General features: G+C 43.3%; 1 protein-coding gene and 1 long non-coding RNA gene across 2 annotated transcripts in view; one reads left to right on the top strand and one right to left on the bottom strand.

Moving 5' to 3' along the window:
- Positions 1-5,217: 5,217 nt before the first annotated feature.
- On the top strand, positions 5,218-6,364 carry LOC147424787 (uncharacterized). The gene has a single exon (XM_086500307.1). It carries the CDS (start codon positions 5,423-5,425, stop codon positions 6,038-6,040), a length of 618 nt encoding a protein of 205 aa, XP_086356433.1. The 5' UTR covers positions 5,218-5,422; the 3' UTR covers positions 6,041-6,364.
- A 4,075-nt stretch (positions 6,365-10,439) lies between these two features.
- LOC147424786 (uncharacterized) overlaps positions 10,440-22,979 on the bottom strand; it is a 69,095-nt gene continuing 56,555 nt past the window's right edge. Inside the window, exons 2-3 of the long non-coding RNA XR_015186407.1 lie at positions 11,031-11,069; positions 10,440-10,704 (exon numbers count right to left, since the gene is read on the bottom strand). This is a non-coding gene — a long non-coding RNA (uncharacterized LOC147424786). The remainder of the gene's footprint in view (positions 10,705-11,030; positions 11,070-22,979) is intronic.

Here is a 22,979-nt window from a genome sequence, read left to right as displayed (position 1 = left end):
CTGGTGAATAGGTGTCGAAGTAATCCACACCTTGTTGTTGAGTGAAGCCGCGAGCGACAAGGCGTACCTTATAGCGATCAATTGAGCTGTTGGGGTGGTATTTCTTCTTTAATAGCCATTTGCAAGAGACAATGTTATGATTCTTAGGAGGTGGCACTAGCTCCCAAGTGTTAGCTTCTTTGAGGGCTTGGAGTTCATCCAATATAGCAGCATGCCACTCCTTGCTCTCACTAGAATCAAGGGCATCGAGAACAGAGAGGGGAAGGGCATCTTCAAGAGGCTTTGGTGGATGTTCAAGAATCATTTCATCACTGAGGACAGCAGAGAAATTGGTGGCTTCATAGATCTCGCGAAGAGAGCGGGTGCGACCATGCGAGCTAGAGGCGGCTTGGTCCAAGTGTATAGCAGAAGTGTGTTTCGATGGCGAGGTGGCAGAAGTAGAGCTATGAGGCTCGACTTCGTCAACATCTGCTGGGATGGGAGTAACTGGCAAGGTTTTGTGGGAGTTGCGAAAAAAAGATAGCAATTGTGAAGGTGAGACCGGTAGCGAAGGTGATGGGAGCTCATGAGGTGGAGCACCGAGTGTCTGCAGTGTGATGGAAGTAGCGGCAATCGGGATGGATGGTGTTGGTGATGGTGTCAACTGTGAGGAGATGGGTGAAAGAGGTGGTGCAGGAGTGTTGCCGATTGGCTGTGCATGAGAATGCGAGACACGAGGAGGTGGATGGGCGATGAGGAAAGGCCTTTGGATGGTTAAGGGAGGCTCAAGGTTGTGCCTAGAAGGGTGGGAAATTTGCATGGGTGTGTGTGTGGGTGAGGCCGTCAACAAAGATTGATGAGAAGAGTGGACTGGTGATGAGAATGTAGGGTCCAATGGTGGAGAAGATTTGCCTGAGATGATGAATTCTTCATCAAAGACGACAGTGCGGGCAAAGATAAACTTGTGATGGTCTGGGATATAGAGGCGGTATGCCTTGATGCCAAAGCGATCACCATAGCCGACAAAAGTTGTGCGTTGAGCACGTGGTGATAGTTTTGATAAAGGTTGCGTCACAAGTGGGTATGCAATGCTTCCAAAGATGCGAAGGTGACCAAGATGAGGTGGGTGACCGTGCCAGAGGGTGTAGGGTGTAGTAATAGGATTGCGGGTGGATGGAATGCGGTTTTGAATGTAGCACGCAGTGGCGGTAGCTTCTTCCCAATAGGTGTCTTGGAGTCTAGCTTGAAGAAGCATGGCACGAGCAGCTTCAAATAGTGTGCGATTCTTGCACTCGGCATGACCGTTTTGTTGTGGGTGGTCGGTGATGGAGAATTCATGTCGAATACCAGCAGAAAGACATAGATCTTTGAATGCATGAGAAGTGTATTCCCCACCATGATCTGTGCGGAGAGTTTTAATGTGACAGCCATGTTTAGTCTCAACTAATGCCTTGAAGGTGCAAAAATGAGAGAAGGTTGAGGATTTCTCGGCCATGTAGTAAGTAGTTGTGTATCATCTATAAAAGTAAGCATATACTTATTGCCAGTGAGGGAGTTGACGGGCAATGGGTCACAAACATCAGAGTGGATGAGGTCGAGAGGTGTAGTGTCTCGTGATGATGAAGTGGGGAATGGGACATGATGTGCTTTAGCAAGAATGCAGCCCTCACAAAGTGTGACGTGAGTGAGGTGCTTGGGAAGACCTAGTGCAAGTTGGCGATGAGTGAGTTGGTGCAAAACATGTTGAGAAATATGTCCTAGTCTATAATGCCATTTGAGTGTGTTTTCTTGTGTTTTTATGGATGATGCAGATGCATGTGCAGGCAATGAGTCACCCAATGGATAAAGACCCCAGTTTTGGGGACCAAAAGTGTGACATACTGACCATCTTTGTTTAGTGTCGAAATGTGGCAGCCTTCTCACACGAATTTGATGATGATGCCGTTGTCGATTAGCTCGCTGACAGAGATGAGATTTTTCTTGAGACCAGGGACATAATATACGTGAGAAATAGTGGTGTGTAGGCCATTAGGTAGGTTAATGACAACATCTCCATAAGCTTTGGCGAGCTGGATGTTGTTATCACCGAGGCATACTTCTAGAGGGTGTTCTAGATAAGTGATGTTGGATAGCCAGTGTAGGTGATATGTCATATGATGGGTGGCGCCTATATCAAGTAGCCAGATATTGGGATATGAAGTAGCTATAATGATGGCATATAGTTGCAAAGGATAAGATGGGCTATCATAAGTAGATATGTCAGCATAATGAGCTTGACCATAAATAAAAGGAGATGGTTGGCCATGGCGTGTCCCCCCTTGAGGGTAAGAAGGATATAGGTTAGGGTGAGAGATAGGACGATTACCTTGATTGCGTGGTTGCCGACAGTCCTTTGTGAGGTGTCCAAAGCGATGACAGTTGGTGCATTGCTTTAAATTTTGGTGATTGTGGTGGCTTTGAAATTGCGACTTTCTTCCAGAATTATTGTGTTGTCGAGGAGGGCCCGAATGTTGAGGCTTCTTGCCGTTGTAAGGGCGTGAGTTTCTTGTCATAGTGACAAGTGCTGTGGACTTCTACGAGTTGCTAGTGTGGTCGCGAAGCGTTTCCTCCTGATGGATCTTGGCTACAAGATTTTGTAGCTGCAAGTTAGCCGTAGTGGCTTGTGTAGTGATAAAGGCTCTCCATGATGCAGGTAGACAAGCCAATAAGAGCATACTTTGAAGCTCTTCAGGGATGGCAAGCCCTGAGATAAGTACTTCATCTAGAAGTATTTGCCACGTCTCCAAAAACTTGGAGGATGACTGACCCTCTGGCATGGTAGTGTTTACCAATTTCTTGATCAAGGAAACTTGGTAGACGAGGTCAATATGCTCGTAGTTCTTCTCGAAGAACTTCTAAATGGCGCTAGCAGTAGTTAGCTTTTTCACCATTTGGACTTGCCGATCTTGGCACTATTATTTCTACTATGCCAAGTATTATAGGTGTCGATGAAGTATGTTGAATCTTTGTCTTCGGGGTGGTCAGGTTGCTCTTCGACTCCTGACGTGATGTCCCAAAGTTGCAGCTGCGTGAGGTAGAGTTCCATCCGAATCTTCCACACTTGGTAGCTAGTTCCATTAAGCTTGTCGATAATGTAGTGGGGCTTGTAGGTGGATGCGGAAGATGAAGAAGCTAACTCGGCCATCTTTCAAGGTTTCGGGTTCCTTGAAAAGAATGGAGAGTGAGGCTTCGAGTGTGGGCTAGAGAGATGGAATACTCTTAACGCTAATTAAAAAAATTAATCTTAAGTTCTATTGCTCTGATACCATGTGAGAACTTAGAGATTAACTTAAATGTGATTAATATCACTATTAATTAATATGCTAATGTCAATACATAAGAGAGTGCAAGATAGAAATAGAGCAATGACAATAGATTGCATTTGAATGAAGAGTGAAGACCTTGTTACAAATGAGGGCAGCTAATGGGATTTATATACAAGTTGAGGAAGTGAGGATTATCCATCACATGGGAATTATAGGTAGGTGGGAATAGACACATGTTGAGACTTGCATAGGTAAAAGGGGTCCATGTGGGAATTAGGAAATAGAGGTAGGTGGAAAGGAAGTCCACACTTATTAAAATCATAAGTTACTTTTACACCCCCCACCCGGACGGCGGTCCCCTGCCCCCAATCGTACCTAGCTAGGTATGCAGTGCCTCCCTCACAGAAGCTCATGATGTTGAGGTAAGTCACAATGTGGGAATTGTTGTGAGAATTTGTCCAAAACTTCTTGTGATAAGCTAATCATCTTTGAATCCACTACAAGCTGGAAGTTCTCTTATAATTGAGCCCGACAGTTTCATACAATCTCGCTTTGTAAAAAATTTCTTGAGGGTTTACAATTGAACTAGAATTTTAATACCAACCTTGGCCAATAAGTTAATTACTTCAATCTTCTTGCTATTTTTGCATCCTTGCTCCAATTCACTTCTCTGCGTGTCAAATAAGTATTACTATTTAGAGTGTGACCATTCTAATTTGTAAAAACAATAATATGGCCCAAAAGCACTTTAAGAGATTTCTTATAAAAATCCAATGACTAAAAGCATATGTTGTTATCATTTTCCCCTCTGAAAAGCTCCTTGCATAAATTTTTTTCTATGTTAGGATTGTTCGTACAACTACTACATTAGCAAAACTTTGCACATCCTCCACATTGCAGGTGGATTTTGGGATGCAACTTTGGTTATTCCGTGTTTCGATTTCGACATTAGAGTATTTCAATTTTTTTGGGTTCATTCCTTCGCGCTCCCTCAGATGGATTATGCCACATTATCAGCTTGCGACATCATCTACTTAGAGGTATAAACATTTGCTGAAGCACAACTAAATACTTACCATGCTTTTATGCTTTTCAATGCAAAATGTGTCCATGGCTTGTGTTCATGTTCTACTTGTGTGATAGCTCGTGTTGGTGTGGTCATAGTATGTAGGTGGAGGAAAGGACTCTCTCCTATTGCATGGTCCATCAATGCACATGAGCTTGAGAACATTCAAACCAATATATTCCCGCGTGGATTGTTGGCGCATAAGGCTAAGACATCGCCTTTATTTAATGAAGGACCATGATTTGCCCAATATTTGGAAGAAAATTTATCCAAAATTTTGCTAGGTCTTACTTCATGTGGTCTATCCATAGCATAAGATCATATATATTCATTGTAGTAATTAAGATAAATGGTCATTTACTCTGTGTGTGTGTGTGTGTGTGTGTGTGTGTTTGTTTTTGTGGGTTGGGGCTAATAAACGGACTCTATGTATACATAGCGCAACCGATAACCGGGGCCGCCTGTACAAATAAAGTCTCCCTCCCCCGCCCAAAAAACGCACTTGGGCACAGCCTTAAGAGGAGTTTAAGATATAGTCGCTGGCAGGCGGCGTTCGAGCACTGAGCAGTCTTGGTTTAGTGGTTGAGCATTGTGATTGAACGCACGCACCTGGGTTCCAACCCCCGCTTGTTCAATTACCCTTTTGTTTAAGCACTCCCCCTTCCTTGCCGCCTTGAAAAATTTCTAAGGCATAAAAAATGATCGACAATTTAGGGTGTGCCACATCCCTTAAGAGTCCGATATTTAGACACAGTCGTGTGTGTAAATTCTGTTTTGAAAACAAAGGTTTATGTGCTTAATTATTTCGGCTTGCGTGCCGCCTAAGGCCGAAGCGTGAAGAAGCCGCGTCAGCGAAAAGCAGAAAAGCATGGCCCTGACGCTAAAGCAAAAAGCAGATCAGGCGCGGCGTATGTTAATCCGACATAAAAGCGGCATTTTGTAGAGTCCAAGAGAAAGAAATGGCTAGCTTAAGATACCCCAGCCTGGACGTGGTGCGCGCAGAGATGCTGGACAGAAGGCCAGGCTGCAAGAGCTGCGTGCTTTCGGGACTGAAGGAGAGGAGGATGACGCCATGGCGATCGAGCATATGCTGGAGGAGATGATGGCGGTGGTGGTGGCTCGAATCCAGGACCAGCACGTTCTGCCTCTGCTGCAGGAAACCCAGCTTGGGAAGCTGGTGAACGACCTACGTAAGCACCCTTCTTCCCGCGTGGCCGCCCGAGCGCAGGGCATCGTGGCGGCATGGAAGGACGTGATCGTCCGCCAGAAAAAAGATAGCGTGATCAACAAGGAGCAGGCGATACAGAAGATCGAGAAGGTGAAGAGGGCACCCAAACCAGCGCCTATGCCTAAGGAAAACATGGGTGCAGCGCCCTCGATGGGCACCACGTCAATATCGATGCCATCATCGACATCTAATTCTCAATTGACCTACGAGGAGAAGTTGGAGGCGTCCAAGCGAAAGCTCCACAGAGCCTATGCGCAGGAGCAGGCAGCGAAGCGCCAGCATACAATCCGAGTGCTGGCCCCTTCCCAGCTCCCGCCCATGGCCACTACATCTGGAGCTCGTGCAATTAGGGCAGCTCATGGTGCTAGCATTAATAGCATGAGCAAACGCTTGGGAAATGGACGGAATTGCGCTTACTCTGCCCGTGCACACACATCTGCCACCCGCACATTAGTCAATTAGGGGGCAGTCATGCACGCTCACGTAGCTGCCTTGCTTGCATGGAGGTTCAGGCCTTGATTCTTGAATATAACTTAAATCACACCAAAGTCATATGGATCATAACCTAATATTATTGTTGAGACTCCACCACAACGTTTTCAAGCCTTCTGTTATATACATGGGTTTATGAACAGCTGATGCGGGACCTTTTGTTCTTTGCCTGCAATTCAATGACATTGTGATTATTGCCCTTGCTTAGTATACTCGAGTGTAATGCAGTTTATTGCAGGAGGTTTTAATGCCACATGACTCATCATGCAATATGAGTAATTTTTCTCTGATCGTGATTGTTTATGGAGTCTGTACAACACCATAATTTTGTGCTGGCCATGTTTGCGAATTAATTTTTTTTCTTTTTACCATAACCGCATTTTGAATTAATTAGAGAGAGGGAAGGGATTATCTTTTTACATTGATATAAAATTGGGGGATATGATAGGTTTGAATTACAAGACACCACCTTATGCCGATCATAATTACAGTCGGCACAACCGGAAGCCCGTCAACCTCATTTGTCCTTGATTATTTTTTCAAACTTTTTCAATCGAGTCTTTTGCGTCCGAAATTAATTAGCGCTACAAGATCACCAAATTATATGTGCTCAATGAATCTCGGTGTGTCAGGGTATGATTTTTTTTGCTTACCAAAAACCTTGCAGCTACATAATGTGTATGAAGACCTAAATGCTCCAAATGGAGCGCATTTAAAAGGCCGTAAGGTACTATGATCCTTTCTATGGTTCTAGTTTACATGCATTTTGTGATAAAACAACTTAGAAAGGATGCAAAATGGTGTATACTTTGATTTATATATGTGGGAGAAAAGTATTCACAAGTGGAAAACATGGCCTTCAATAGAAGGCACTAGAGCTTAGATAATCTCTCGTGTCCGTGATAAACTATTTACTGATTTTAGATCATTAACTTGCAAGGTGGCACTGATTTGCAAGCTTTCTTATTTAATACTCCACAACTGCTCCCAAGAGTTCCATCTAGTTATGAAAAAAAAAAACATTTCTAAAAATCATTTTTCATGAATTTTCAAAAAGGAAATTTTCATGTTGAATGAGATACTTTTTAGTGTTTTATGAACTTTTCACATTGTCAAGGTCTCAACGGGCATTTTTTAATTTCATAGTGGCATGATTGTAAGCTGAGACACACTATTCTCGAACAGTGGTCGTTTTATACTGTACCAAGGCCTTCTAAAGTCTAAACAAAGCATGAGTTCCCATAAATGAAAGCTAGGTCACCATTGCTTTTAACCATTACATGAGAACTAATAAGAGTCCTACCTAGTCTAATAAGGAAAAATCGTTATCCTTTTACAGTGACTCATTTGGTAAAGTTTCTTCTTCCTTGGATAGGATATATATTTGAGGTTGGGAAGGTGATTTTCTTCTTCTCCTCCTCCTCCTCCTTGACAAAAACATAAAACCTATAATGCTCCCTCTAAAGGGTCTTCCTTATTTGGTAGTACTAATTAACTAGCTTCAACAAAACAAATGGAGAATCCTTGACATTTGTTTAAGCTCGTCGAGACTTTCAGACTAAGGATACAAAGTCGTAGGTGGGTGCGACAATATTTGCATGGAGCCCTAAGGTTAACAGTGTGTATGGTCACACCATGAGACACTTAACACTACTTCATGCAAAGTCCGCTAGAAAATTTTAGTTAATGCTTAGTTAACAAAAGATGGTTCTTAATTGATTCCCTTGGGTACTTTTATAACAAGAAAGAGGAAGTAAAATGGTGTACCATCATTAACTTGCTATTTGGAACTAATGTGCAAGCTTTATATTCCAACAGCCAGTAATTGCTCCCAAGAGTTCTATATATGCTTTCTTATAAAGCCTTATGTAGGCTTAAACGTTATCAAATCGTAAGGATTTGTGTTAATGAGATGCATGAAAGCAAAAACAAGTGAAAAACTTCCCAAGCCTAACATGATACTAAAGGGTGCATCTATATCACTATATTTTTAATCCTCTAAATTTTAATGCCCCTCCATATTTGTGCTATTTTAGGCATACCCTCTTGCATAATTGCCTCCATGATATCCTTTGTGATCTTCAAGAAAGGTTATATTTGTTAACGTCAGTGAAGTTTTGGTTGACACAAAGAATCCATGTTGGTTGATGCGAGACAAACATTTGACATTAATCTACTTTTTTTTCTTTAAGGTAGTGGATGAAGGTGTTAAATTCCTCTACCTGTATGTCTCATATCATCTTTTTTCCATCTCTTGCTTGCTATTTTTTATTGTGAAATGTGCACGAGGCACAGTGACTCGATGCTCAAGAATTGTGAAAATGGGCACCGCAATCGAGTGTCCACATTGTGGTTGGAAGAGGAATGTGTACAAGGAAAGCTCATGGTTGTATTTGTAGATAAAGAAATATCTAATCTAATCAAACTCTAAGCACTCAAGTGGGGTGCGATGCTGAGACTCGCATTGTCATGTCATTCCATGCCCACAAGAAGAAAGAGGCGCAATATTGGAGAAAAGTCTCATCTTAGCATTTGACCGCCCATCCAATACCAATAATTGAGTGGACTCAAACATCTTCAATTTGATTTTATGTGATTATCCACTAAGTACTCAATTGTGCAGAACAAGAAGCTCCGCTCTAGCCCAATTCTGTGACATAGTTTAGCTTAGAACAAGAGGTCCTCAACACTTAAATAGCTTTATCATTGTCTATAGCTTACTCAACCGACTACCAAAGCATTCATTTTTGGCATGCAACGTTTCAACATTCCCAAACATGGTTACTTCCAAGCAAACTTGCATGTATGTTATCATTGCGTCTTTTAGAGGTGTTGTTTTGACCATCTTCTTTTATCCTTCAACATTAGACACTACCTTATACTCAACAAAGACATTTCCCATCGCTAATTCTACATCTCCTTCATAAAAAAAGGATTGGACAAATTCAAAGCTTTGAATTCCACAACCGCAAGTAAAGACAAGATGATTCCTTGAGGAGGAATTTTAGGATTGTGATGAGACCAACAATAGGCCTTGGCAATTTTTAGCAAAAGGATGAGCTAGAATTGGGAGTGATTCTAAGGGCATTGGATGATAATTTCATCCACCGTACATATGGTGCTACCACATCATTGAAACCTCACAAAGTTTTGAAGGGCTTTCGGGGCAAGGACTAAGATATCTAAAATTTTCTTTAAAATTGTTGCATTTAGTTTGATATTGCAAGAAGTCAAGACATATCTAACCCGACTAATAAGCTCAAGTCTATATCCATTTACTTGATGCACATTGAGTAGAAGCATGATCAAGAAGACTACCAAGAAATTGCCACTATGATAAAGGAACATGATAAGGCTAAAAGACACCACCAATTCTCTTCATGAGATGAGGAGGAATAAGAATGCAACCATCAAGAAAGACCATGAAGGCGAAGGAGCTTATTTTCGCAAACTCGATAAGTGTTATGAACATGACAAGGCTGGACATTTAGCCAAAGATAGCTTCACCACAAGAAACCCTTGCACCCATTGAGGCAAGACAAACCACCCATGATCTAAATGCTATTTGAAGGATAAGAGAGAACTCCATGTTAAAGAGCCCTTAAAAATATATTTATGGAAGTGATGATGAAAGCCATATCTTATGAAGGCCGGCGTGTAGTCTACCTTCCATCGTTCTCAAAGTAGCACATGGTCTTGGATAGCATTCATGTCATCAATACATTCATCCTCATGTTTTGCTCACCTTCTAGTTGAGGGAAGGGCAGTTAACAAAAGAATGCTAGAGATAGGTTGTTGGAGTTGAACCCTCTTTTTCTCGAGCCTTTATGGCAATCTCCGTCTTTGCATCCATGCATGCATCTCATCACGGAGTTTCAAGCATGTCTGATGCACCTCTTTGTGCCGAGTCAAGTTATCATAGCTGTCAATGTAAGTCCCAGGTTTGTGGGTACCTCTCTCACACCTTGTCCAACCAACTCTCTCTCTCTCTCTCTCTCTCTCTCTCTCTCTCTCTCTCTCTCTCTCTCTCTCGCGGACTTCAAGATTCAGTTCAAGTGCCTACGAAGGCACCAACGATGTGCTTTCACTATATGATGATTAATGTCCTTTCTTTTATGGTTCAACTTGTATCGAAGCTTATTTGTGGTCAAGGAGCTCTGAGCAGCAAGAAGATCAAGGGAAGAAAGCGAGTGTAAAGGGCCCCCCCCCCGCGCTCCCCATCCCACCCCAGGAGTTTTGGGAGGCGTAGATATTGATCTCCAGTATGGCAATTTTTGTGAGAGATCACACTGAGAATGAACCAGCATACTTGACATTTGACAAGCCACAACAAATAACAAACTGAAGCCACATACACAACATACACAGCTGCTCAAGATGCCTTTGTGTGCTGCCGCTATAAACTCAAGAACATAAAACTCATAGAACAATGAAATTTTTATCTACACTATTAAGTCCCTAATAATCAAGTAACTATACCATAATGAGGAAAGGCATAAAACGCCAGGCCTACAGCATTGTTATCCTAAAACAACCAGATAGTCTGTGATCTTTTCCAAGAAAAAGAACTCGAGATTGTGCCCTGTTGTCTGCACCCACGTGGTGCTCGAGATGGTGACGAAAATATCTTCCAACTGTCACAAAGAACAGAATTAGCACACTTGAGCAAGCAGAAAAGACAGTGCAGAAAATTTGAGCCTCATGACCTAGGCATACGGCACATGGTAAGATGGCATCTGAGTGATTGACTCTTTCTCATTGAAATAATTTTCAACCACAGCAAAATTAAGGCAAGCATGCACTCCCCTTCTTGGTAATACCACCTGATTTTCCAATTTTAAAAAAAGGAACCATCGCTGAGGAGTTAATTTAGGAAGTAGCACAAAATTCATCCCCCATGGTAATACCACCCGGCTGTTAAGTTCAAAATAAGAAAACCATTAATGGGCAGTTAACTTACTAAATCAGTATCAAATTGACGCCCCGCTTTGTGATCCACCTGCATATTTTACACAGTGAAATTGCTTAAACTAACATCTAGAGCATCTTAGTGAATCTCTGAGAGACCAAGGCCAGCAAATTTTACCACAAAGCAAATATTTTCCTTTCAAGCAAGTGGAGGAAATACCTTCAAGAAAGAGGAAACACAGTGACCTCAACAATGAAAGTAAATACACAGCAATGGGCAAGTGTAGTTCACTGGCACATGCTCAGCAAAAAGCTTTTGAAGGAGGTGGAGAAAAAGAATGCCAACAAATTTTCACCAGCAAAAGCCAAAAAACCTCACTTCAAGAGTGGGAATACACTAAACCTCAACAATCCATTGCACATGATCATATGATGCTCATAGCCAAACTCTGATATTGCAGCTAGCATATGAGTATCGGAGCACCCTAAGCTATGCTTTTAAAAGCTGTTCCTGATGCAGATTTGGACAAATTGTGATAGTGCTCAAAGAAAAAGACCCTATGCCCAAAATTGAATATATCATCAACTCTGTCATAAAAATACGGAAGCGTAAACTGACGTTTAATTGCACTTCAAATACTCAAGAGAATTAGAGGGAGCGAGAAAACTTGACACTTCATTGGGGACCAGAAGATGGGCTGGTCCCCCCCCATAAAGAGAATATCTTTATTACAAAGGGAGAATCTTTACAAGCACAGGAACGGGGCATACGCCCGTCCTCTATTCTTTCTTCTGTTCTGTTCTGACTACTGACTGAGAAAGTGTTTCCACTTTCTTTCTGCTTAGGGGATTTTCCCTATTCTGCGAGACTGGTTGGAAGCTCTCGAAAAGAGAGTCTATCTTCCAAAACAGCTCATCGGAAGCTCTCGCAGAGGAGAGTCCATCTTCCGTTATGTGTTGCCTTCATGCTCATTCATTCATGCATCGAACACAAAAGAGAAACAAGCAAAATGCACACGCACATGCTTGCTGTAATTTTCTGCACATAACCTGAAATTCTTACCTGTGCACACCCCTACGTTGAAACAGAGGTCTTCTTCGCGATGGAATCGCACCAAACTTGATGTAGGCTTAGGACAAGGAGAGAGAAGAGAATTTCTATGGTTGATCTGCTGAAAACAGCCCTAATCGAGGTGATTAGGGGCTGAAAACAGAGAATTACAGCAACCGCACTCTGCTAAGAGAGCGTCTACGGCAGCTTCTCGCGATGAAACTTCACCAGAAGGTGTCTATGTCTGTGAGATCCCTTGTTCTTGACAATGGGAGCACAAGGCTACCACATATGTCGCAAGGGGCTGCTCTCAAGCTTCAATGGAGGGCTCCACCGCGTAGAGCACGCTCACATTAGGGGGGGTAGGTGCACTGCCAGCCCTAAAAATGGGGGAGGGGGGGCTCCTAAATAGCCATCAGGGAGAGGGGGCGCTAAGAAGAGAGAGAGGGTGAGAGTGAGAGTGAGAGAGAGTTAGTTTGCATTGGTAAGTGTGCCACTTGGCACACTTACTTTAAAAACTTAAAAACCATTCAACTTTTGACTTTAAAAACTTCTAGCTCATTAATTAAAAAAAATGTGCAACTAACTAACAACTGCTACCAATGATTCTTTTATGAGAACACCAAAGGTCTGCCGGCGCAATGCCGCACTGGCATTGCACCGCCTTTACCTGTTCACACTTGTCCGGCCGCCAGCCCGGGCACGGACCGTTAAATTTAATTTCACGAAACTTACCCTAAGGCTTTATTAGCTTTATTAGCCTTAGGGTCACTGTTCTAAGGACCCCATCTCATTCATGTGCTTGTACTGACGCGTGTATTTTTCTGAGCCTAAAATCTGAGGCTACTGCTTACCCCTTTCTCAAGACCCGATTTCCCAATCACTAGGGCTTCAGGGTAATTTCTGCTAAGGTCCCTCTGAGGTGTTGTGGCCCGCATTTAGGCTCACCTGAGGCCTTAGAACTGCTAGGTCTATTCTGGTGTGCACACAACTAATTAGATAATTATTTTCTCGTAAATAAATTAATTATTTACAAAGTCTGACTTAGTTACAAACTCTCTTCAAGAGCACGAGAAGAAGCTTGCAGCCAAAGATATTGGAGGAGCTCTAATTGTTACCAAAACTCACTACAATAGAAGCACCAAAAGGAATTTAAAATATAAATCATCTTTCAACAGATTGCGAATCTTTGTCGCATTTGTGGTAAGAACAAACATATTTGTCACGTGCACATCTAACCCTACATGCATGCGGACAAGCTGTAACTCCTACTTCTAGGGTTTAGGACAGCCTAGGGAGTGTTTTGGCACCCTCGTGAGCCTGTACGCAGGACATGCATATCCAAGCACTTTAAATTATTTGCATACCCTCTGATTGCAAATGAGCATAGCCAGTGTCTACTAGGTGTAGGCACTGAGGAGTGTTCCCATAGTATCCAGCCTAGATATTTATTTGCATGTGCAACACCTCTTATGAGTGAGTTTATTAACTCATTAATAAGTGACATTTTAAGAAATAGTGGGATTTTTATTGGCATTGCCCGACCTAGCTTTAATTCCATATATAAATGACCCTAGGGGTCACTTCTCCAGATAAGTCAATACCACCAAGCACCCACAGTACCTCACCATCTCTTGCGTTTTTGCACCAGATCAGCCGGTACCCCATCAGCACCAGCGTTTTCAGTTTTTAGCCATAACCTCGCTGCACCTTCGCAGCTCCTGCCATCAGTATCAACGTTTTCAGATTCAGCCCTCAAATCACAAATCAGCCCATAGCCTCGTCGAGCTTGCATATCCCATTCAACATCCCTAGCGTTTTACATTTTCAGCCATTCGCCTTGCAGATCCAAGCACCTACAGCAAGATCCCATCAGCTCTCAACATCTAGGACCTTTGTATCAGCATTTCTGCAATCTAAAGCAAATACCTCTCTAGCAATAGAGAGGGGGGCCCTTGGAGTTGTATAAGCTGTATCAAACTGCTGGAGGAAAGTGAGAGCCTTTGCCTTATCCTCGAAGCCGCTGAAAGTGCTAAACTTTACAGCTACACCTTCTTTGTAATCTTTTGGCTTTTCCAGTGCCCCCAGATTGTCATAAGGAATAGTCTGCAACATGGGCACTGTAGTAGGCATCATCGGCACATCTTGGCCATCAACCTTTTGCGTCAAAGGTGCCATATCTGGCTGTTGTCCAGAAAAACCAGCCATGCTGAAATGAGCCTGTGGCACCCCAAACTGGCCCTGGATGCTCTGAAAACCTTGCTGCATGCCAATGCTACCATACATGGGGTTTGGCATCATGCCTTGCATACTCCCAAACACTGTTCCTGGCATGTACGGCTGACCAGCCATTCTCTAGAACACAAATCCACCCCCGAAATACCCAAGATGTACCACGGGTGGTGGAAAAACTGGATGCATTGCCTGGTAACCAGTTCCCTGTCCATTCAGGACAGCATGCGGGCTCTGAAAGGTGGCGGGCTGAACTGGCATAGCCTGTGAAATAGGCGTCCTAACCACCTGTTCAAGGATGGAAGGAACCTGTTTTGGAGCCCCTGACTCGCAACATACGAGTGTTCCCTATCCTGCTGAGACGCATGAAGTACTTGGGCTTGAGCCTCAACAAGCTCTGTTCGCGGTGTAGGTTGTCTATTTTGTTGTGGCACTGGTGGCACTTGCAAGAACTCCATAAACCTTGGGTTCAGCACCAGTTGCGAAAACACATTCACCGCGGCAACTAACTGAGTCCTGAACGCATCATCCTCAAGTTGCTCAGTCATAAAGCCTTGTACTGGAGGGACATTCACATCAACAGGAGGTACAGACAAGCGTGGCCGTGAGTTCTCGCCAATCTCGAACACCATAGAAACTTCCTGTCTATCCTTCGAAGAGGAACCCTCTTCCATAATGCCCTTCCCTTTGTCGGCCATAGTGTAATCCCGCGTTCTTGTACTCTGTCTTTACCCAAAACAACCGAGGCTCACTTCTTGAGGAAAAAGTGATTGATGTCCCGGCAACGGAACCTTGAAACCGGCTCATGGGGCGGTAGGCTTTGACTTTCATCCGAATTCTTTACTTTAGACACACACAGAGCACTTTTGAAAGGAAACCTACGACGGGAATTAACACTTAAGCACACACACGGCTCTGAAGCTAGAATGCTCCGAGCAGACGCCGACAACCTGTAGGCCCCAAAATTGGAGCCCCTTTCGGTATTTCTTTATACTTTTAAGAGGGTAGATTACAAGAAGAGTCCTCGGAATTTTTTACTTGTATCCAGCTAGATACCACTTGTTTTGGCAAAATTTCGGCAACATAACAACCCCAAAACTTGCCCGAAACTAATTCCCCTGTTGGAACTCACTTCCATTGGCATAAGCCCTCTGATTTCTGCCCAAAAACAGTAAATTCAGCACCCCGTATTTACTGGTTTTTGCCCTGTTTTCAACCCTAAACAGTCCCCAAACTGTCGTCTAACAGTGGGGCACTGTTCCCAATGGTTTTGGCGTCTGTATGGCTGAAAAACAGTCAAAATTCAGCACATAACCAGCGCTGAAAACACCCCTCTACAGTGAGGTTATCACCCTCACCGATGCCTGCTTTTGAAGCAGCAATCAACTGCTCAGGGAGGCTCTTGCCTCAACAAAAACGCATGTAACCACACAGCTGTACATAAGTCGCATCACATTACTGCATGTAGGGAAGAGAGAGAACAGTGTGAGGTGTGCAGGACATGACTTCTTGCACCACACTGTACATAAGAGGGAAAGCTTGCAATCAATAGCTCTTAACCTATGACAAAAACTCTCAAATGAGCTCTCCCAGCTTAAAATTCAGCGCTACTTCTTCTACAAGAGGAAAGTGAACCAAAATGTGCCACTTGGCACGTTTACAAGCAATTTCCCGTTTCGGGGTTGCCACTTAAAATCTCCCGATTGGTTGCCCAATTGACTCTGCAACAGAGTTCTAAAATGTTCCCCTTGTCATTCCCGAGGTAATGACGCGAACAGATTTCATGGCCCAAAATAGCAATTCCCTAATTTTTAGGAGATGCTTCCGTTGGGCTCCCACTGGTCTTCTGACCATCTATCCCCATTGGGACCGCATCCAAAAATGCAATGTGGCCCAACTGTCGGGTACTTTCTTTTTGTGACTCCACCTTGCCTTTGTGCCTTTATTGAGTTCACTTCCTAGTATCCACCAACTTACTAAGTGTGAGGGGGGAACATACATGACCTTGAAGTGAGCCTATGCATCCTCTTACTATACGAATTCCAATGCCGACCAACTTCCCGTCTGCGGGTGAAATTACCGTTCACATTGGCCATACAATGTCCGACCATTTGCAACTTCAAAAAGAGGGTCCCAAAAATAAGACAAAATTCATTGGAAAGAAACGAACAACTAAGGTTAGCAGTCGCCACGTCCCCGTGACGTAGTTAACAGTTGCTACGTCCTCGTGACATACGTCTACCTCAAATACGGCAGGGCACAACCACCAAACAGCCCTCACTCCCTAAACTGCTCCTAGGAAATATTGGAACCACCACCGGATAGGAATCTGAAATCTAACAGCAATTGCCCAACTTCATGATGTGGAAATCGGCTTTTCCATGGTATCCTTGGATAGTCACTGGAGGATCACCAATAAGAGGTACCACTTTTTGAGTTTGCCCAGTGGCTAACTTGGCTTCAATTTCATGCCCTTGGGACTCGTAATCAAGATTCATCTACTTGAGAAAATCGGGATAGATGAAATTCCCTGCAGCTCCTCGGTCAAAGAAGATTGAGACTTTCAAGCCATTGATTTTTCCATATACTCTACATAGTTCATTTGAGCTTTCTAGGTTAATGCCATAAATATCCACCAATGGCAGGTCAAGCTCTCTTAGCCGGAGGTGACCCTGGGGACCTATCTGCAGTCGGAGCGAAAGGTTGCTCTAAAGACATCGACGCTCTTTGAGGACATGTACTGAAAGTATGTCATGTTTCAAACAACATTCAAAGCATCGGCCTTCTTGTAACACGGTTTCTCGTTGACGCTGTGTCAAACAAGGCCTTTGAGGTTGTCTTTCACGTGATTCCCAGGGATTTGTTCGTTGTTTTCGGATTGCTTGATGCGGTTTGTTCCGTAGTAAACTCTAGCTTTCCTCTCATAAGTTTGTAGCCGACCGCAACATGGTCCATAAGCTCTTCCATGGTTGATACTTGCTTGGACAGACAATACTCCTGCAACGATGATGGCAGTCCAACTATGTATCGCTCGCACTCGTCCTCAGAGAGAGTTAACTTGAAGAAAGATACCGGAAGGTAAACGTCGAGAAACCTTTGGTTATAGTCGTCCAAGGTCTCCCTGGCAAGCAATTTTACATTGCCCCATTTCCACAAGATCTTGACTTCGAATAGGGAAGTCATATAACTACATGCAAACATTGTCTTGACAACTTGCCACGTCCTTGGAGCATGCGGTTATGTCACGATTGAACTCCACCACTGCATGGCATTATCTTTATAAATCCCGCCGCTCGAGAAATCTTTGATTCTTTTATATAGTTCCCCAAAGCATACATATTGTTGAATTGTTGGAGGAATTGCAATGCTTTCTTCCGCTCTTGCACTCTAGAAAAAGTGAAAAATTTGATAGTCATGCCACCATCCTTGAAATCCTTCAATTGGTTAGGCGCAAACCCCGGATATGGATAATAAGATTATCCATACGGGCTCCAACCATTGTATCCAGGTGGCGGTAGGAAGGTTGGGGGGGGGGGGGGGGGGGGGGGGGGGGGGGGGGGGGGAGGGGGGGTGACAACGGCAACGGCAAAGGCGGATGCACTAGATCACGGTCAGATGGTTGCACCATGTTCCTAAAGACTCCCCTTATCGGAGCAAACGGCTGAGAAGGTTGCAAGTTAGAGGCTCTTGCACTTTCTAGTGCCGAAGGAGGGGGTTCCACCTGGGGCATCAAAGGGGGCAACATGTAGTTCAAAAACTGTTGGAAACTTTGCAGCATCGGGAGATTATGTTGCGAATGACGCGAAAGTATGCCACAAAGCTTGTTGAGAAGAAATTGCAGGTACTCTGCCAATCCATAAACGCCATTGTGCTTTGCCTGTTCTTGGTATACTTTTAGAAAAGCACACACTTGGAGCTCTGATACCACTGTAACAGGAAGGCACCACCATGTGCCGATGCAAGATAGTAAAGGAGACAACTTTAAGCACTTCAAGACAACAGAACAGAAAGAGATGCACGGCACACGAGACACAGAGTGGAGGAGTTCCACCCCAAGAGAGCACAAGCCCCAAACCCTAGTGTCCCTTCCGATATTTTTTTATATTGCTTCAACTCAGTACAAGCCGATACTCCTTGCTCTGCACTTCCACGCGGGGAAACATGCCAGAGAATGAGGCCTTGGCACATATTTAAAGGCCCTAGGCCATGAAAAGCAGTTTACAATTCAAACTCAAAAGCATCTAGTCCAAAAAATCTGTCAATGCAAAAAACCACGAAATCCGTACACTGTCATGTCAGCAAGCTGCAAGGCAAAATGCGGATTGCCGTACAATGTCACGCCATCCTGTCAATGCAAATTACGGACTGTACGTACAATCATGCCACGTCATCAATCGTTGGCGCCAAGTTTTTGTGTATGTGGATCTATCTTTATTTTATTATAAGTGCTAGGCACTTGGGCCCATCCAACAAGGTCCCATAAGTTGGTGGGAACTCTTCTTTAAAAATTAGGCCACTTGGCAAGATTTTACAAGTTATCAAAACTTCTTCTGCTGCTTCTACTTCTGCTACTGCTTGTTCTCTTAGGATTTAAGCCCCTCGGCTCGGATCTGCAGGTTGGCTAGCGTTGGGCCTGGGAAACCCCAACCCGCCGGGTCTTCAACGGCTTGACACAATGTAACTATGTCAGACTTTGTAAATAATTAATCTATTTACGAGAAGAGAATTATCTAATTAGTTTTGTGCACATCAGAATAGATCTAGTAGTTCTGGGGCCTCAAGTGCGCCCGAGTTTGGGCCAGAGCACCTCAGGGAGACCCTAGCAGAAAATACCCTGAAGCCCTAGTGATTGAGAAATCGGGCCTTCAATGAAGGGATAGATAGTAGCCTCAGATTTCAAGCTCAGAAAATTACGCGCGCTAGTGCAAGCACAAGAATGAGATGGGGTCCTTAGAACAACAGTAACCCTAAGGTCTGAATTATTTTTACGGCCTTAGGATAAGTCAATTGAATTATTTTAAATGATCTGTGCTGGACCAAATGGCCGGACAAGTGTAAACAGGTAATGCCAGAGCAGTGTCGGTACGGCATTAAGCTAGGGAGCAGCTAACATTTCATTAGTAGCATATGTGTGTGCAGTTGTGAGTTAATTTGCACATTCCATTAATAGCCTAGGGACTTTTAAAAGATGATTATGCATAAAGGGACATAGTTAGCAGAAGGTAGACTCTCATTTTCGAGAGCTTCCGTTGGGTTTTGTGGAAGATAGACTCTCGTTTCGAGACCTTCCCAAAATCTCATAGAAGAGGGAAAATCCTCTCAGTATTCAGAGAGTAGCTTTCGCACTCTCTCAGTCAAAAGCAGAAAAGAAAGAATAGAGGAAAAGCTATGCCCCGTTCCTGTGCTTGTAAAGATTCTCCCTTAGTAATAAAGATAATCTCTTTATTGGGGGTGCCAGCCCATCTTCTGGTCCCCAATGAAGTGTCAAGCTTTTCCTCTCTCTCTCTAATTCTCTTGAGTATTTGAAATACAATTAAAGTCAATTTACGCTTCTGTATTTTTGTGACAGTGGTATCAGAGCAAGGTCATCTCTCTCTTTCTTAAGGGATTGACGACTCTTGGCAAACTGCAGAAATGGGAGGACGCGAGAGAGTTCTCTCTCGTTCAACAGCAGGTGGCAGAGTTGCAAAAAACTCTCTCCCATCCAGGAGTCCAAAAGATTCTCCATACTCTTGAGAAAGGGAAGAAGAAAGTGCCGATGGGGTCGAGAGAAATCCCGCAGAATCCAAAGACGCAAGAACCAAAGAAAGATCCTTTAATTGGACCTCCCGCATGCACGAGAGGCAGAGGAAACCTCCAGAACGTCATGTGCGGTTTAATCCAAAGGTTCAAGAGCAGGATCCTCCTAATTCTCCTCAGTTTTCTTTCATTAAGGATATGGATGACATAGTCGCTCCAGAAGACATGTTTCTTAACGATCCATCGCAGCAAGAAGTGCATTCAAGGGAAAGGACTCCTGTCCACAAGGAGTCTAAGCATAGAAAGAAGGAGCACCATAAGAGGAAGCACCACAAGCAGAAAACATTCAAGTCAAGAGACAAAGATGTAAAATTCGACACCTACAATGGATGGTGTGATAATGACAAAGCTTTGGCTTTCATCCGCCAATTTGAAGTTGCATTTGTAGAAGGGAACTTTAAAGAAAAATCCAAGCTTCCATGTCAATATGTACCTGAAAGACACAGCCAACAGTTGGTGGTTAACCCTGATCCTAGAAAAACGCAAACCCCAAGATTGGACTGCTTTCAAGGAGTTCTACGCACAGTTCCTTCCTCCAGACTATGAGGAAGAGATAAAGAAAGAATGGGATCGACTCTCACAGTCAGGGAACGAAACTGTTCCACGCTATGTGGATAGGTTTTGGGACGTTCTCTTGAAAGTCACTCCATTCAAGAAGATTGAAGATTCGGAGAAGATGCGCAAGTTTGAAGCGGGATATTGTTCGCATGTCTTACTAGTACAGAAAAAGGATGGCACATTCCGCATGTGCATAGACTATAGATCTCTAAACAAGATCACAATCAAGAATCGATTTCCAATCCCTCGGATTGATGACATTCTTGATAAGTTACAAGGAGCAAGTGTCTTTAGTCGTATAGGCTTGAAGAGCGGGTATCATCAAATCCGCATAGCTCCTCAGGATGTGCATAAGACTTCATTTAGAACAACCTTCGGGTTGTATTTAGTGATGCCTTTTGGACTCACTAATGCACCAGCCACATTCAACAGAATGATGGATAGAATCTTTCATTCATATAAAAGATTTACAAGCGTTTTCTTCGATGACGTCTTAATCTTCTCAGAGACGGAAGACGAACACTATAAGCATCTCGCATTAGTATTTGAAGAATTACGCAAACACAAATTATTTGTGAATGCTAAGAAGAGTGAGTTCTTTCTAAAAGAAATCCACTATTTGGGCCATATAGTATCTCACAACCAGGTGAGAATGGACCCTGATAAGATTCAAGCAGTTGTAGAATGGCCTACGCCAACTACAGTACATGATGTACGAAGTTTTCTCGGCCTCTGTTCCTATTATCGGCGTTTCATTCACACCTTTGCCGCCATAGCGGGTCCTCTCCATGATCTGACAAAGAAGCGGATTCCATTCCATTGGGATCTTGGACAGAAACAAGCTTTTGAAAAGCTTAAGTATCTACTTAGTCATGGACCTGTTCTCACCGTCCCTGATCTTCGCAAACCTTTCGAGGTATACTGCGATGCATCTGGAGATTGTGTAGGAGCAATTTTGAACCAGCCATAGCCTACGAAAGTCGCGCCTTAAAGATGCAGAGTTGCATGCTTCTATATATGAGAAAGAGCTAATGGCAGTAATTCATGCTCTTTCCATTTAGAAACATTAGCTGTTAGGAGCTGATTTTATAATCAAGATAGATCATCAGAGTCTTCGCTACTTTCTCACACAGAGAAAGTTATCAAAAATGCAGATGAGATGGGCCAACTTTCTTTCAATGTTCCATTTTCAGATTTTACATACTTCTGGAACAAAGAATGCGGTTGTAGATGCTCTCTCCAGGTATCCAAAGATCAATGCAATGACCACTATCTATCATGAGGAACTAGAATCTCTCAGTGAGATGTATCCTCAAGATCCAGACTTCGCTACAATTTGGGCAGATCTTCAAGCTGGTCACTCAAAGCCACCTTACTCCATTAGGGATAATACGCTATATCGTCAACAAGCAATATGCATAGCTCAGCCCTTAAGACACAAGGTGATGGATGAAGCCCATAACTCTCCTTATGCCGGGCATCGGGGAATTGCCGCTACCACTAGTACCCTCGAAAGATATTTCTTTTGGCCAACACTCCATGCGGACATTGAAAAATATGTACGTGAGTGTTTAGTCTGCCAAAAAGTGAAATATGACAGACATAAAGTTTATGGTAAGCTTCAGCCACTCCTTGTGCCTAACACGCCCTGGGAAAGTATTGCCATGGATTTTATTACGGATCTTCCTAGATCCAACCTAGATCCAAGAATGGAAATGATACAATCTGGACTATAGTACACAGATTCAATAAGCAAGCACATTTCATTCCAGTTAAGAAGACGATCAAGACTGATCACATGACTAGAATATTACTAGCTCAGATTTTTTAACACCATGGATTGCCAAAGACTTGTCAGTGATAGGGATCCTCGCATGACTAGTCTATTTTGGCAAGCATTGTTCGAGAACTTGGGAACTAAGCTTGATTTTTCATCAGCTTATCATCCTCAAACAGATGGTCAAAGCGAAATCGCTAATGCCACTGTTTTAGACCTCCTCAAGTGTTATGTTTTGGAAAGACAATCCGAATGGCAACGGTACTTACCATTAGTTGAGTTTGCGTATAATAATACCATACATTCCTCAACTGGTAAAGCTCCCTTCGACATTATTTATAGGAAGCCACTCTTACTTCCTATTATGGTCACAAAGAAAACGTCTTTGTTGCAGATGAATTTGTGCGCAATATTGATACTGCCTATCAACAAGTAAAGCAAGCAATCCTTCGTACTCAAGAGCAACAAAAGAGAAAAGCAAACAAGCACAGAAGGAATCTCAATCTTGAAAAAGGACAATATGTCCTACTAAAGTTTGAGAAAGCTAGATTGAAAAAGCGGGTCGGAAAAGGGAAAGTTGTTAA

Source organism: Adiantum capillus-veneris, chromosome 25 (assembly GCF_014529385.1).
Source record: "Adiantum capillus-veneris isolate H3 chromosome 25, ASM1452938v2, whole genome shotgun sequence".
Classification (NCBI taxonomy): domain Eukaryota; kingdom Viridiplantae; phylum Streptophyta; class Polypodiopsida; order Polypodiales; family Pteridaceae; genus Adiantum; species Adiantum capillus-veneris.
Note: the sequence above shows the minus strand (reverse complement) of the source record. Positions and strands in the feature narration are given on the sequence as shown.